General features: G+C 40.9%; 1 protein-coding gene across 2 annotated transcripts in view; it reads right to left on the bottom strand.

The window, feature by feature from the left end:
- Positions 1-3,972: 3,972 nt before the first annotated feature.
- Positions 3,973-17,742, bottom strand: part of SYTL5 (synaptotagmin like 5) — a 104,057-nt gene continuing 90,287 nt past the window's right edge. For both annotated transcript variants that reach the window (XM_021681674.1, XM_021681664.1), the window contains 4 exons: positions 10,603-10,711; positions 9,243-9,378; positions 5,185-5,393; positions 3,973-4,115 (listed from right to left, as the gene is read on the bottom strand). In XM_021681674.1, the coding sequence (XP_021537349.1) occupies positions 3,973-4,115; positions 5,185-5,393; positions 9,243-9,378; positions 10,603-10,711 (597 nt within the window). The remainder of the gene's footprint in view (positions 4,116-5,184; positions 5,394-9,242; positions 9,379-10,602; positions 10,712-17,742) is intronic.

Raw genomic sequence — 17,742 nt, forward strand, 5'->3', positions numbered from 1 at the left:
GGTTGTCTTGCAATGAACAATGTCCAGGTTAGCCAAATCCAATCTGCCATCATGACAGAGTTAGTCCAAACAATATAGTCGAGTTATTTTGTCTTCTAATGCAGTGTTTCTCAAACTGTGATCCATTTGTATTAGAATCACCCAAGAAGCTGATAAACATGATGGAAATTCCTGGGAATCCTGTTCAGTAGGTTTGGAGCAATGCTCTGGAATCAATGTATTAAATTCACACTCCAGATGATTCAGACAATCCTTTGGAATCCTTGATGTGGCCCAATTTCCATGGCTATTGTTCAAACTTTCCAATATTTGTGATAGTGTTGCCTGTGTAGATTTCCTCCTCTTATTTGTTTTAATTTCAGAAGCCATAAATGGTACCATAGTAGGAGGAAAGCCCTTCTGCCAACTTCTAAGGGCAATGCTCAGTTTGATGCAAAATATCTACATGGAACAAAAAATAAACATTGATCACAGTCCCAAATGCCATAGGCTTTTACTCTGAGGTACTTCTGGGATTACTTGATATTTGGATCTCCTTTGTTTCTACAAGTGGGATTTGCCCTTATTTCTTCCATAGCTTTCTCCCCCCCCACCACCAAAAAGAAACCTTAGTGTAGTAGGTGATGATGAGATCAATATTACTGTGATTCAGGTGGGGTGAATTCATCCATTAGTTACTTAAGTACTTAATGATCATTGGTCATAGATTTGTATAAGTTTATTAAGGAAAAAAGAGGCCAGAAATATGAAGTCCCATCAAAATATCTTTGTTTTTGGCATTTTTGTGACCTGGAAAATCTACATCCTGATGATTCCAGTTACAGTGACAATGTGAATGAAATGAGAGCTGATAAATAAATTTCCATGTGTCCTGCAAGTGTTGTTGATAAACTGAATGGATAAAGTCAGGCTTTAAAGCTTGTCCATGTCCCTTTACAACTTGTCTGATTCAACTGAGGGAAAATTGAGGGCTGAGAGCTCCAAATAAGGAGGAGGATGCTCCAGGCAAGGCCACGGTCTCTTCTGAGAAGGTGATACGGAGAGCTGGGCTGGAGAGCACCCTCTGTGCTGAAATAGGGTGGGGTGAACTGTCCTGGGTTGTAACTATAGTACTTATAGTGACTGGGTAGATGATGGTACGAGGTACTGAGACAGGAGGTACTGAAGTAGATAGAAACGGGGTACAAGAGGAGGGCTGGAATGAAGAGTTCAGTCTTGACTATGTTGAAAACATGAGCTATCCTGGTGGATATGTCATATAGGCAGCTGGATCTGGGTCTGGGGCTGAGAGGAGTGGTCTGGGTTGGAGATGTGAGTGTGAAGTCAAGCATAGAAAACCACCGAGGCACCGTACATGATAATGCCTGAGAGGGTGTATGAAGTGAGGAGGAAAGAAAGAACGAACACGGAAGAATCCAGTGTTTATCACTGAACAATCTTTAGCAGAGAAGGAGCGACTAATGAAACAAAGAAAGTAGGCATTTATGTTATTACAGAAGGCCTCTACTGATGGGCTATTGGATTGTTTCCTATCTTTTGCAATAAATACTTTCGTATGTACTCATTTCTCACATCTGTATCTTATCTCTGTAGGAAAAATACCCAAAAGTGGAATGGCTGCATAATACATATGTCTCATTTTGAATGTTAAAGTGTTGATATTTGAAAGAAAAGATTCTCAGAAAAGCCACCAAATGTAGACAGCATAGTTAACCATATTTAATGTGGCATTTGATAGGCGTGGTTAAAAAATTTGCTATATCCCTGTAATGTAATACCCTATGGCCATAAGAAAGAATGAGGGAAGAGAAAGAAGGCAGATTTACTTTTCACAATTTTGAACTATTTAAATTTTGTGCCATTCACATATATTACCTATATTTAAAAAAATATTTGTACTTCTACACAACACTTAGTAAAACCAAGTGACCCGAAGATCAATTTGCCTTTCTTTCTGAGAGCAACACCACAGGTTTCTGATGGACTTCTGCATACCTGGGTTTTTGAATTATGGATATACCCAGTTAGATATTGGATTTTATGAAACCATAATACAGAGACTTGCTCTAAAAGTGGCAAAGGTCTGAACACATAGAGCTATACTCATCTAGAGTACAAGCTATAAATTTTGGAATTTATTATTTTGCCACTTTTATTATTAATGAATAAATCTACTTTATTTTGTTTACATTGGAGAGGTCTCCAGACTTCACCAACATCACCCTCTCACGTGCCCTAAAAATGTCACTGAAGACAGAATGAGTCAGATCAAGTCTGCAGACAATTAATTTTTCCAATATAGGAAGTAGTGATGATCTTACAGTTTTTGTTTTCCGTTTTTAAGAAGAGCGGCATAGGGATATGAGTGTTGAGTTTTAAAAAAAGTTCCATATACACTAGACCAATAAATTCAACTTTTGAGAATTAGCCTATTTTTGAATAATATTGAAACTGGACTGCTTATTACCAAGAATAATGTTAAATATATTCTTAATTCAGTTTTTAAAATTCAAGAAGAAATTCAGAATATGGAAAAATTAGCTTGAACAAGTCTGAAGATGATTCTAGCTTTCGTACCACTAAAATTCCGTTTCTATCCTTTCAAAGATTTTATATGAATTCAAGTGAAAAAATGAGCTGAGGGGCTAGAACAGGACTCCAGAAGAAGAATGAGTCAGGAACTTCATACTGAAATAACCCGACTCTTCTCCATCTCCTTCATCTATGCCCTCCCGTCCACCCTGATAAGCATAAGATTATGCCAAGGGCTACAGTGGAAAGAATACTGGCCAACAAGTCACACCCTGGATTTAAGTCTGGATATAGTCATAGCTTCTATACGAACTTGGGCACGTCATTTCAGCTCTCTGGGGGCTTCAGATTTGGAATATGCAACATAAGGAACCAGGTCTGAGGTACCTTTTAGCTTTAACTACTTTTGCATCTAAGTTTGGGGGCTAACGCATCTGGAATTCCAGGTAATAGAAGGTATAGTAGATTGAACTACTGGCCACGATTCTTTTTCCCTTCCTGCATTCTCATTCTTGCCGTGACTTCACTGTGAGCAGAGTATATTTCCCTGCTGCTTAATTTTAGGCTTGGCCATATGACTGCCTTTGACCAATGGGATATCAGTAGATATGATGCATGCAGGGGCTCAAAATGTACATTAGTTCTTATTCCCCTGTAGTTAGTGGCTTAGAATATTTTATAACATAAATGTTTACAATGGAGCTGTCTAATTGCTAGGTCATAACTAGGGTGACACTGCATCTCCCTTTTCCCAGGTCGATCCTGGTTTGCATCTGTTGTTCGGGTAGAAAGGTTTAGTTCTTTGCTTCTCAAAAGTGGGCTGATTTCGATGACAAATTATATAGTCACCATAGAAAAACGGGTCAGTTCATCTTGAAAACTTACCTGGTTAATCCACAAGTTTGCTACAATAACAGAGCTATCTCCTTGTGCAAGCAACCATCCCCACAATGCCTTTTTTTTTTTTTAATTTTGGATTATGGGAATTCCCAGGGTGAGAAAAGGGTAGCCAGTATTCCTTCTTACTCTTCAAGTGATCTACATTATGAGTGGCCCCTTTATCCCTCAAACCATTTTAGGAAATGCAAAATAACTCAATAATAGAAAAAGTTTAGGGAGTCCAAATTTCAACTGTAGTTTCAAAGAAACTTGTACCATTTCCCTTATGGTATAAAGCCTATGGATCATTGCACAATTTGCCTGTTGACAGGACAGTGTGGCACCCTTTCTATCATCCAATCAAAAAGGCCCTGGCCCCTGGACATATAGAGGTACATGCTCTTCTAGACACTCGGCAAGACCCTAAATGTTCATAACACAGACATCTCTACCCTCGGGTGAGAAATGGCAGGGAAGCAGAATGCCAGGTCCTAAGACCGATACTGGGATGAAATGGCAGGCAGACAGTGTCTGGAGGCCTCACTTTGGAGACTGGTACCTTCAGAGCCTACACTTCCCCATGCTGGACCGGAGCATGAGTACACCCTCGACAGGGGTCCCAGGACTGTCCGCCATCTTCTGCCATAGGCGTTGCTCTTCCCCCTGAGAGTCCATCCAATCCACATTCTTCCCATGGCTCACACCTAAGGAAGGGACAAGGGAGCATTACACTTCACAGATGAAATGTTTTGATCTTCTAGAAGACCCCTATCAACCTCTGAGCGGGCCTTATTGAGCAGAGAGTCCTTCACTGGCTTATTTTCACTTACCCTGTCTAGTGAGTAGTGTTAGAATGACAGACTCCCTTTGCAGTCGGCACTACGCTCTTCTGCCAAGATAATGAGAAACAAATCAGGATGGCCTTCGTGGCTCATTTCTTCCCCAGTTGTGGTAGTTTGTCAGAGAGCTGGCTCATCGGGACTGAGTTAACATGACAGAAGAAGAGGCTGAAGTGAGCTCTGAGGCTCTCCTTTTTAACAAGGCCACTTCTCTGACCTGGGGAGTTTTCAGTTTAGTGGAATAGATATTTTTGGCTCTCCTTAATCTATAACTAAGCACAGCACCACAGAGGTGGGGTTGTTCTCAACAGGAGTATTGACCATGGTGCGTGCAAACCCTCTACGTCTGACGTAAGTTCCGGGATAATGAGGGTCTTGCGGAACCACATGTGCTCTGCCACCGTCATTTCCCTCCAGTCCGCCCTGTTGTGGTTGTGTCTTGTGGCATCAGCGGCCTGTTTCTGCAATCCATTTGAACAACATTAGATGTTATTTTGTAGGGGTGGGGGGGAAATGGGTTTCCTTTCAATTCAACCAGTGAGTCATCTGAGAAGAGGATGAAGTAAAGTTGGTCTTGGAAGTCGTTCTCTCCCCTATATCCTCTCCTGAGAAAAACCTGAAATAACACCCACGAAAGTAGTTGAAATTCACTTAGACTAAAGTGTAAGTGATATTTTATAAAAGGACTGAATATAAACATTATATATCCTAAACTTAGAGCCAAAGGATACAAACCTATGAAGCAGTATTTTGATTTTAACAAGATTTTACTTTAACAAGCAGATTCTTGGCTAAAGGAATGGAGCATCTGTGGTAATTTCAGGAATCAGCTAAGCTGAAGCTACATGTACATCTACTACATATTAACCTGCAGGAACCACTCTCCCGCCCCATGCCTAGTCACAGACCATCTCAGGGTCCCCAAGTCCCTCACCGGTCCCAGAATTCAAACGAACTCCTCCCAGAAAGATGTTGCTGGAAAAGGGCTCCTTGTCCCAGACGGTAAGTTCTAGGCAAACATTCTTTATGTCCTGGGGGCTCAGGCCACTGAACATGAAAGTATGATTCCACTGAGGGTTAACACTCTTCTTTATCACGAGAGTTTTGTGCTTGGTAGCTTTGCTATCATCTGGGAGCAGGTAGCTGCAAGAGAAAATGCAATCAAGCCATTGGTGAAACAGAAAATGGCATCCCCATTTTCAATTATTTAGTTAGTTTATTTATTCAGTTATTTCGATTCCCCATAATTCTTGGTGCGTGTGTGTATATTTGATTTTTTTCTCCAAGGTTCTTATATGCTTATGTCTAGATTTAAGTGGAAGGTTTTATTGTTTATTTTAAGTAGGACAATAGTAAAATGCCTGCACTCTCCTTTCTAATCCTATTTTGGTTCTTCTCTCATCTTGAAATTAAAGTATCTCCGGTAGTAGGTACTTACAATAAAGAAGACACATTGCAACACTTGAGATTTCATTTCATGTACCAAGAAGAGATGGCTTATCCCCTGATACTCATTCTCTCCTTATTCTTTAAAACAGACTCATTTTTTTTTTTTTTTTTTAGTTAGGCAGAAGAGTGCCCAGAATAAAGGCTACATTCCCAGCCTCCCTTGCAGCCAGTATAGCCATGTACTAAGCTCCAGCCCAAAGGATTTACAAAGTGCTTCTGCATGAAATTGCTGGGAATTGTCTTGACAGCTGGAATCTGGATGGGATAGCTGAAACTCCAGCAGCAATCTTGGCCCGTGAGGTGGATACCATAACAAGATAGAAGAAACATGGATCCCAAATTATCATGATGCTTTCATACCTGCCCTAGATGCTTTACCCTTTGTCTTTGTTTACATGCAAGAGAAAAAACTTTGCTTTCTCATGCTCTCTTTCCTTTTTAAAGATTTATTTATTTATTTTGAGAGAGAGAGCACGCGCGAGCAAGTGGGGGAGGGGCAGAAGGAGAAGGAGGGAGAGAATCTCAAGCAGAAACCCCACTGAGCACAGAACCCTATGCGGGCCTCGATCTCAGGACTCCAAGATCATGACCTGAGTCGAAACCAAGAGTCGGATGTTCAACTGACTGAGCCACCCAGATGCCCCCTTTCTAATGCTTTCTTAAAAATCTGAGGTTCCTTTAAAATCAGCTCAATATTTAAGTGTAATTAGATAATTTACTAGAAAGTTATTGGCCTTTTCTTCATTATAGAACAAAGATACTGTCCTTTATTATCTCTGCTTTGTAAATGTTCAACATGATAAAGTGAAAACTATTTCAAAAGATGTTAAGTCACCCCTGTAAGGCCACGATGAGGCCATAGGTAAGGAGCCATTCCCTCATCCCACTAGACAGTGGGCAGGAAGAGGCCTGAACTGGATGGTGGGCTTGATGAGGCAAATTGCAATGGCAGGATCCAAATAAAGCATTTCTTTTGTGCTTAAAACTTTTGTGAGAAAGAATGACGGACAGATGAACTGGGACTCAGGCCCACACACTCAACAGTAGGAAAACCCCAGATATCTGCTTCTCCTTACTATTGGCTTTAGCAAAATTAGAATGTGTGAGGGTAAATGTTTGACTCTTTTTTCTTGTAGAGTCAATTACACTTTTTAAAGAAGGATTGATGAGAGGAATAGTAACGTCATTGACTCAAAGAATTAACCTCATGCCCAAAACCTATAATAAATGTATAAAAGATAAAGAAAAAGAAAGCCAAACATAACACTACAGAAACTGATCAACCACAAAGAAAGAGAGCAAGAGAAAAACAAAGGAACAGAGAAGAACTACAAAAACAACCAGAAAACAAGGAACAAAATGGCAATAAGTGCCTACCTGTTAATAATTACTTTATTTTTTAAGTTTTATTTAAACTCATTTAATTAACATATAGTGTATTATTAGTTTTAGAGGTAGAGTTCAGTGATTCCTCAGTTGCACATAACACCCAGTGCTCATTCCATCAAGTGCCTTCCTTAATGCCCATCACCCAGTAACCCCATCCCCCCACCCACCTCCCCCCCAGCAACCCTCAGTTTGTTTCCTATAGTTAAGAGTCTCTTATGATTTGTCTCCCTCCCTGATTTTGTCTTATTTTATTTTTCCCTCCCTTCTATGATCCTCTGTTTTGTTTATTAAATTCCACATACGAGTGAAATTATATAATTGTCTTTCTCTGATTGACTTATTTCACTTAGCATAATACCCTCTAGCTCCATCCACATCATTGCAATAATTACTTTAAATATAAATGGTCTAAATGCTCCAACCAAAAGATAGAGGATGGTGGAATGGATAAAAAACACAAGATCCGTCTATATGCTGCCTACAAGAGACTCACATCAGACCCAAAGACACATACAAGACTGAAAGTGAAGGGATGAAAAAATCTTACCATGCAAATGGAAGCAAAAAAAAAAAAAAAAAAAAAAGGCAGCTGGGATAGCAATACTTATATCAAACAAAACTGACTCTAAAACAGACTGTAGTTGGTGATGGGCATTAAAGAGGGCACATGATATGAGCACTGGGTGTGAGACAACGGATAAATCACTGAACACTACATCTGAAACTAATGATGGCTAATTGAATTTAAATTTAATTAAATTAAATTAAAAAATAAATTAAACAGACCGTAACAAGAGACAAAGAAGGGCATTACATAATGATAAAAGGATGGGGGCGCCTGGGTGGCTCAGTCCTTAAGCGTCTGCCTTTGGCTCAGGTCATGATCCTGGGGTCCTGGGATCGAGCCCCACATCAGCGGGAAGCCTGCTTCTCCCTCTCCCACTCCCCCTGCTTGTGTTCCTGCTCTTGCTGTCTCTCTCTGTGAAATAAATAAATAAAATCTTTTAAAAAAATGATAAAAGGATCAATCCAACAAGAGGGTATAACAATTGTAAATATCTATGCACCCAATATTGGAACACCTAAATACCTAAAACAAATATTAATGGATATAAAGAGAGAAATTAATGGTAATATAATAGCAAGGACCTTTAACACCCTACTTACATCAATGGATAAGCATCCTGGCAGAAAATCAATAAGGAAAAGGTGTCCTTGAATAACACATTAGACCAGATGGACATGACAGATGTATACAGAACGTTCCATTCCACAACAACAGAATACACATTCTTTTCAAGGCCATATGGAACACTGTCCAGAATACATCACATGTTAGGTTACAAAACAGGCCTCAATAAACTAGAGAAGACTGAAATCACACCATGCATCTATTCTGACCACAATGCTATGAAACTAAAAATCAATCATAAGAAAGAAACTGAAAAAAAGAAATATGCTTCCCCCAAAGCACTCTCCAGTCAGTATCTCTGGGGAGGATGCTCTCAAATCTCTACTTTTTACAATTTCCCCTAAGAGAGCAAAATACCAAGGACCCAATATTTTTGTTGCTGTTGTTTATTGCCAGTACCAAATGATAACAAAGCACAATAAAAATATATTACACACAGAAAATAATATTTTCTCCTCCTTTAAGAAATGAATCTCACAGGAAAATCTGCCAGTATTGAGGGTGAGAATGATGGGAAACCCTGAAATATGCTGGATGCAAGTGGAAAGCTAGAATAAGCAGCCCCCGCTAGACTCGTGTTGTTTCAGATCTAAAAGCCAGCATTTAAGGGTAGCTCTTTCCTTGTCCATTTAGAGTAAGATGAACATAGAAGTCTCACAGCCACCACTGTCTCATGGGTCACAGATCCTCTCATCTCCCATTAAGTATCTTTTTTTTTTAATTAATTTATTTATTTGAGAGCGAGAATGAGAGAGAGAGAGAGAGAGAGCATGAGAGGGGGAGGGTCAGAGGGAGCAGCAGACTCCCTGCCGAGCAGGGAGCCCGATGCGGGACTCGATCCCGAGACTCCAGGATCATGACCTGAGCCGAAGGCAGTCGCTTAACCAACTGAGCCACCCAGGCGCCCCTGAGCCACCCAGGCGCCCCGCATTAAGTATCTTCTAAAATGAGAACGAAATTACCCCTTCACAAAGCTATCAGAAGTGCCTCCTGACTTCACTGCTGTCAAATTCTTTGCCTCTTTGATGAACACTTCCAGGATTCCTCCAGAGATTACAGGTGACTCCTTCTTCTTTCCCCTTTTGAAGGTCTTCTTTCCTGTATCAGCCATCAAAGAGAGAGAGATGGACAGGGAGGGAGAAAGAAGGGGAGGGAGAGGGAGCGGGAAGGGGAGGGAGAGAGAGATCACGGGCTCCATTTCAAAATTCACCAAGAAAACCTGCCAAGATTTATTTCATTTGCTGACTGAACTGGGTCTTTACGTTATTGTGTATTTTTCCATGGATTTATCTCAATGTTTCTACCCCACCAGATTCCTTCTGGATAGGTCCTTCATTTGTGTTTGTTGAAAAAAATGAATAAATGGAAAACTTTAAATACTCCCCAACAAGGAGTATCTTTTTACAGGGTATAGAGGAACAAAATGGAAAAGACTCAGAGCTGCCTGAACCACATTCTTGCTCTCAGTGAGAAATAGAAAGCCACACAGAAGTGCCAAGACTCCAAAAGAGAAAATTCCATAACTTCCTTCTCGGGTATTTTAGTCTTAAAAATTTAGAACTGTACAAGGCCAGCTCTAAAGGCTATACATGGCCCAGGCACAACTACATTTTTGATTGAGAGAAAACTCTTCCCACGTCACATTTTTATTCTGATGAAATGTGCTCAACGTGAGTAATAACCACCGCCACCACCTTTATTCAGTACTGCTTTAAGCACTTTCCATGGATAAACCTATTGAATCCTTACAATATCCCTACGAAGTGAAGAAACGGAGGCTGAGAGGCAGTAAATTACTTGCACAGGGTCACACTGAAGAGAGTGACAGTGAATGGAAGGATAGAGGAGGCTGCCTGGATTAGTTGATGGTAGAAGGCCAAAAGGGACTGGAAAGTTGACTCCATCTGGATTTTTCCTTTACATTCTGTGTTCAGCTTCTTCCTCAAGACTCCCTGAGTAACTGTGAATGTCGTAAATCCATACAGCAGCTTTTTATACCTCTCCTCTCAGCACACTGTACCCCTCTCCCCGTCCCTACTCCATCCTGGGGAAGATCCTCTATCTCTGGTATTTCTGGGAAACAAATACCACCATTAAGCCTTGTTTCTAAGCATGAACTTTGTCCTTTACTTGTAAAGATCCTGCACCCTTCCCCATATGTAGGATATACTCCACAACTCTCTTCAAAGACAGTGACACCTAACTGTTTACATTTTCATCTGTGTAACACCAAAGTAACATAGTCCAACCAATTCCTGATCCCTATTCCCATACTTCTAGACACAGGATGTCCTTGGTCAAAGTCACTGATTTTTACTCTACCTTGAACTTCTTCTAGAGGAAGCATCAGGTTCTCCTCTGGGGAGATGTAACGTAAAACAACTGTTAGCTCTCCTTTATAGTGAAGGCCTATGTCCGCAGCAAATTCCACCTGGCCAAAGGGAGACAGGTGAAGAGAAAAAGTGAGAATGCTTGGTCTATTATTTTGTAGCCCATGTTTGAGTGGTCTTGTCATATTTACTTGCTGGCTTAAATATGACAATCCATTCCCATTCAACTGTATTAGCACTTACTGGTTTAAGATATGCGTTAGGTACGAGAAGAGAGAGGCTGGAAAACTTTATGAAAGTATGTGTATAACTTTTAACATTAAAGTAAAAGGAATTTGAGAGGAGATATATGACACACGTGTGGTGAGTCAGTGGCTACTGCCTGCCTGTGGTGCAGGACCAGAACCTATCACTGAACATATAGTTTGGGGTATGAGGCGCAAATAAAGATACCACTGAGGACAGCTCCTGAAGACACATCTCCCTGTCTGGTCTTGATGTCTCAAGGCTGTCCTAAGTGACCAAGAGGGGGAAATAGCCAGTAATGCTTGATTCACATTGGGCTGCCCAGCCACCAATTATTAAAAGCTTCATTTGTGATTTACACGATTAAAATTTGATGTGGAGGGGTGCCTGCACGGCTGAGTCGGTTAAGTGTCCGACTCTTGATTTCAGCTCAGGTCTTGATCTCAAGGTTGTGAGTTCAAGTCCCACATTGGGCTCAATATGGAAAAAGTGGTTCACTCAAACATTGCTGGTGAGAATGTAAAATGGTGTAGCCACTCTGGAAAATGGTTTGGCAGTTTCTTATAAGACTAAACATATAACTACCATACAACCCAGCAACTGTACTTTTGGGCATTTATCCCGGAGAAATGAAAGATTACGTCCACATAAAAGCCTGTATGTAAATATTCATATCATCTTTATTTGGAATAGCCCTGAACTGGAAATGAACTAGATGACCTTCAAGAGGTGACTGGTGCAACAAACTGTGGTACGGCCATACCATGGAATACTACTCAGCAGTAAAAAGGAATGAACTAGCAATACACACAACTTGGATGAATCTCTACAGAATTATGCTGAGTGAAAAAGCCAGCTCAAAAGGATACATATCATACAATTCCATTTAAATGACATTCTTGAAGTGACAAAATAACAGATACGGAGAACAGATTAGTGGTTGCTAGGAGTTAGAGAGGGGTGTCCAAAGGGAGGTCGGTGTGGCTATAAAAGATCACAAGGGATCTTTGCAATGATGGAACTGTTCTGTATCTTGGCTGTAGTGGTAGATAAAGCTACATATGTGATAAAATTTCATAGAACTAAATACACACACACACACACACACAAATGAGAAGTGAGGAACTCTGAAGAAGATGGGGGGGTATCAATGTCATCACCCCGGTTGTGGTACTGCACTATAGCTTTGCAAGATGCTACCATTGGGGGAAACTAGGCAAAGGGTACATGAGATCTCTCTGTATTATTTCTTATAATTGAATGTGGATCTGTAATCATCTCAAAATCAAAAGTTTCAGTTCAAAAATTCAATGTGAACATAATACCCAGACCCTTTGTTCTGTAAAACTCCTAGTTGCCATTGAGTCAACTCAACTGACTTTTCATAAATGGGGTAAGAAAGTTGGTATATTTTCTTAGGCCTTTCCTTCAGGAACCTGGCCCCTGGGCGCTGAGTCGAGGGCTGAGAACTGCTGTCTTCTGAGAAGCCAGAAACCCCCAAACTCAAACAGCGAAGCCAGAGGCTGTTCAAGCCTCAGCAAAGATGACTGAGACAATTACCAGGAAAAGGAATCCTTGCCTGACTTTCCTCTTGGTGGTGATAAAACTTATCAGTAAAGGTGGGAAAATCATTTGAAGTATTTTATTCAACCTTCTTACTAGGGGCAAACATGAGATTAGACAGTGAAATAGACTACCCATCTAATATTTAATCTAATTAAGTCACATGCCTTGTAAAAGGACTTTTCTTGTTGTTTTGACAGTTTCAGTAAATTTTACTTTATGTGAATGTCACAAATGGAAAGTTGTAATGGGCATTACAGCAAATTAAAGAGGTCATTACTTTTTTTGATGCTATAGCCAATGAGCGGTGGGGTATTTATCCTTTCTCTTTGGATCTGAGTGGACCTTGTGATTGGTTTGACCAGTAGACCATGGCACCAGTGACAATGTGCCAGTTTCTGGGCCCCAAGCCCAAGATCAACAGCTTCTACTTCCTCTTTTAGAATGATTATCCTTGGGATGCTCCCTCCGAGGACCCATGGTGTTGAGGCCCAAGCCACAGAAAGAGGCCACATGGAGGTACTCTGGTTGGCAGCTAGCAGTAAGTGTGAGACAGCCAACTTGAACAACCAGCCCAGTCAATCCTTCATACGACTTCAGCCTCAGTCTACCATCTAGCTGCATCCACATGAGAGACCTTCACTGAGAACCACCTACCTGAGCCTAGTCACCCCACAGAATGATGAGCAATAATAAATTGTTTTAAGCCACTAAGGTTTAGAATAGTTTTCTATATAATAGCTAACCAATGCAGGCTCTATTTGCTTTTAGCTGAGAGCTTTGGATGGGAAAATATGTTGGTAGGAAAAAGTGATGTGTGTAGGTATCACATACTAATATATATTAGTAGAGGTTAGAATATGCAATACTGGGATTTATTAATGTTATTAATGTTAATGTTCCGCTGGTATTTAGCTTAATTAAAAATATACTGGTGACTTTCTATAAATACAGTCTTGAAATCTTGTAAGAGTAGAAAAGAGTAAAGATGAAGCCTTGTAGCATTATAATCACATACAGAAGAAATTCAAGGGAGGGAGTCATCTTGCAGCCTGTACATGGCTAATAAATGTCTTGGGATAGTTTGGGTATTCTTGCAAGGAAATTCCAAGGCAACGTCATCTCCTGACATACCATCATTTTACGTCATTCAACCACCTTTTGCTCCGAGAAAGGTAGAATTCAATTCAATTCAACTCATTCAATCCTACCAACACATATGGGATGCCTTCTTGTAGTAATGCTTTGAAGGCATTTTGCTAAGTGCTGCAGAGACACATGAGACAGACCCTACTGAGGTTTCAGTCTATCCAGGAGACATATATTCAATAGAAGCTCTATAAATCTGCCCTTATTTAACTGACTCATCAGATTAATGTTCTCCATTCCCAGTGAAGAGCAGGATCCTCTATACAAAGACCATGCATGCCTACTCCTATCAGTTGAACTGTATGCTTATCAAAAGCCAGCTGCATTCGTCTCCCAGGTTCTTTATGCCAGGCACGTCTGTGGTTCTAATTATATAATTTCATATCAATAAACTGACGAGTGCAAAAAGACAGCTACTACTATAAAAATTAATATGAATACTTTCAAAGAACTAAGTATTTGAAAATAAATTTGCTATTGGATTACATTTGGGCTCGAAGCTATAAAAGATTAGAAAACAATCATGAATATTTAGAAAGCTTTTATATTTGGTTTACTTTGAAAGCATTCTCAAGTTCTTGCTGCATTTTAGAAAAGCTCAAACTAGAAACCACTGATTAGAATGCACTAGGGTCAGAATTTATGCCAGGAAGATAGAACAGAATTCTAATCACTGAAACTATACTCAAACAAAATGAATTATCCCTATATTAAAAGACTTGAAAATCAATGCACACTTGTTTTAAGTTAAAATAAATGATTAAGAAATGCACTGGGGGTGTATGTTTGTATGTGTGTGATTTCTGTGGCTTTATGGACTGTCCTACTATTGTAAGCTCAGCTCAGACAAAGGATGACAGTTGCTTCAATACAGGTACAAAGAAACTACTGTGGGAAGAGAGAGAATCATCTAGATTGGGATAAAGAGGTGGCCTTTGCCTGGTGCTTAAAGGATGGGAGATATGATGACTGATAAAGAGGGGATGGGAAGAAGGTCAGTCTGGGATAAGAAAACAGTATAGTATGAGCAAGATTCAGTAGGGACTGTGTAAAATGTGTTTAAAAGCTGGCAGGAAGTCAGGTGTGATTAGAGGTGTGTGTGAAGGGAGGTAGTAGCAAGGAAGATGAAAACGAGGTTTCTACTCTGGGTTGCCCGGAAGACCCTAAGACACAAATTTATCTTAGTGTGTTTTATTAGGAAGGGGAGTGAGGAAGTGGGACCACAAACTGAAGAAGGCTTAACAAGGTTGTGATATTGGGCAAAGTTTTATGGTGAGTAACTTTCTCTCAGTTCCACAGGGGAGCTTTGCAGACAAGACAGATCACATCTCCAAGAGCTGTCCCAACCAGGAGACAAGAGAATGAGAGTGTTGATGATGCTCCTTCACCCATCAGTTACTGGTCAAGGGCTCCGCCCTTCACCCCCAGAAAATTCTACCTTTCTCGGAGCAAAAGGTGGTTGAATGACGTAAAATGATGGTATGTCAGGAGATGACGTTGCCTTGGAATTTCCTTGCAAGAATACCCAAACTATCCCAAGACATTTATTAGCCATGTACAGGCTGCAAGATGATTCCCTCCCTTGAATTTCTTCTGTATGTGATTATAATGCTACAAGGCTTCATCTTTACTCTTTTCTACTCTTACAAGATTTCAAGACTGTATTTATAGAAAGTCACCAGTATATTTTTAATTAAGCTAAATACCAGTGGAACACTAACATTAATAACATCAATAAATCCCAGTATTGCAGGTTCTAACCTCTACTAATATAGATTAGTATGTGACACCTGCATCATCAGGCAAGCCCCATCATCTTCTGCTTTTTGAAGAGAGCCACATTACATCGGAGTTGGAAACAGAGTTCCCAGGACATTTTCAGGTCTAAGGTGGGGGTCACAGATTATGGACAAAAGTCTGCCCCAACCTCCAAATAGAGAGAGAGAGCCTTTTAGCTCAGTAATAATTTCACAGGAACTTGCATTTACTCTCCACCTGAAGGCAGAACAGAGAAGATTTCCTTGGAAAACACCTGAGCTCACTGTTGATTTTCAAAGCTCCTTGTTTTTATAATAGCACCTTCTGGGAAGACATGAAAGGCAATTCATACTGACAAACCCTTCTGGTCTACCTACCTAATATGCCTTTCAGAAAGATAATGAGTTACAGCTAATAAACAATCTCCTGTCATGCAGTAAAATGGAAGTCGTACTGTGAAACTACTTTACAGCCCACTTGACAACTTGAGTTCTTCCTCTGTCTGCACCAGCCTCCTCACTGGCTTAGTGCCATAAGTCTTAGCAAAAACAAAGGCAGGTGCCGAGGGACGTTCACTAACACAGAGTCAATAAGAAATGAGGCACTGTGTCTTTCCCATATTCCCACTGCAAAGGGATGTCAGTATTTCCGAATGCCAAAGGACTATTCATTCTGATCCTCTATCACTAAGGAAATTGGCCCCTGTGGCTTACACTTCACCTCCTTAGCTGGATAATCTACAAGGAAACATCAAGTCTCCAGGGCTGCTCGTACTCTAGCTGCAGCTGATGAAGTGACTGAGATAGGAGACTGAAAACGAAGCAACGCTTCTCGAAGTCGGCTGATAATCCACCACCCGGAGCCCAGCTCAGCCTGAGGATGAGCCACCAAAGAATAGGAGGCAGCTTACAGAGTACGTAGCACCTGTCCTCCCCATTTCTGGAAGGCATGGAGTCCAAACAAGGCTGAAACTGTGGGCTTTCCTCTACACGTATCAGAGACACGTCTATGCGTCTATATGTGTCAGAGACACATATATGTGTCTGTGTGTCATCTTTTTCTTGGCAGAGAAAGATGACATGGATTAAAGACATGAAGCTCTGTGGGGTTCCCCAGAGGCTCACTCTGAGATGAGGATTCTTAACGCACATGACTTAAGAATTGCTCCCAGAATAGACCAGGGAAGGGGTGACCAGGAAAAAGGTCAGGAGGAAGCCAGGCAAGGGGATAGCCTGATCTGGCAGGGAAGCTGTAGAGTGTAAGTAATGCCTTGGAGCACCACCCTCCTTGCCCCCGCCACTCTCAGTAAGGGAACTGGGCTTTCAGACTCCCCCATCTATGAGTTATTGGCAAAGAGTTGCCTCATGGTAGGTGGTACATAAGCTCCTAGGAGCTTCTGACTCTCTCCGCTCATTGGAAAAGCTACAGTAGCCTGGGAACAGTCTTCTAAACAGAGTCTCAGGTGAAGGCTGTTGGAGGCAAAATTCCTAAGAGTCATGGTTAAAGGAATCCAAGGGGATCTGGCAGAGGACCAAGGAGTTCCAGACGTTACACTCAATCAGAACTTTTCTACCTTGAGCAGCCTGAGAGCTGCTTCTCCCTTGTGATAGAAAGTGAAGGGGCACCTTGGTGGCTCAGTCATTAAGCGTCTGCCTTCGGCTCAGGTCATGATCCCAGGGTCCTGGGATTGAGCCCCGCATCCGGCTCCCTGTTCCGCGGGAAGCCTGCTTCTCCCTCTCCCATTCCCCCTGCTTGTGTTTCCTCTCTCGCTGTGTCTCTCTCTGTCAAATAAATAAATAAAATCTTAAAAAAAAAAAAGAAAGTGAAATCACTCAGTGGCAATGTGAAGGTGATTACCACGGAAAGTGGCTGGTCCGTAAGCACAGAGGATATGCCTGGGAGAGCTTAGATATCATCCCAGTGCAAGTCCTTCAACCATTTCCAGGAAACTGACTGGAATGTTCCAAGCTGTTTTCCAAAGAGCCCCTATGTGCTTTAATGTTAAATTTATGACAAGTTAATTTCATGTACTAAAATGAATGTTACTTGTCCTACATCTGCATCATGCTTCATATAATGTCTTGGATATTTTCTAACTATGATTCTGTGGTGCTCACCCATCATACACAAAAGGAAGTGAGTGACAGGAGACTGTTGAGTCAGATTAAGTGCTATCCTTCAGGGTGAGGCTTTTCACTCAACTCCAAGAGATTCAGTGTTTAATGACCAATTATTTCCCATGCTTACTGTCAAGGGAATGTTACACTCTTGCAGACTTATTTCTTGTGACTCTTGCATTTCCTATCACATTTATGTTAGTCAGGGGCTTGCAGTTATTTTATGTTTAAGGACTTTTATTATATTTTATTATTAATTTTACCCACAGCCCAATTACACTTCCCAAAGATTTTCCATG

Source organism: Neomonachus schauinslandi, chromosome X (genome assembly GCF_002201575.2).
Source record: "Neomonachus schauinslandi chromosome X, ASM220157v2, whole genome shotgun sequence".
Taxonomy (NCBI): Eukaryota; Metazoa; Chordata; class Mammalia; order Carnivora; family Phocidae; genus Neomonachus; species Neomonachus schauinslandi.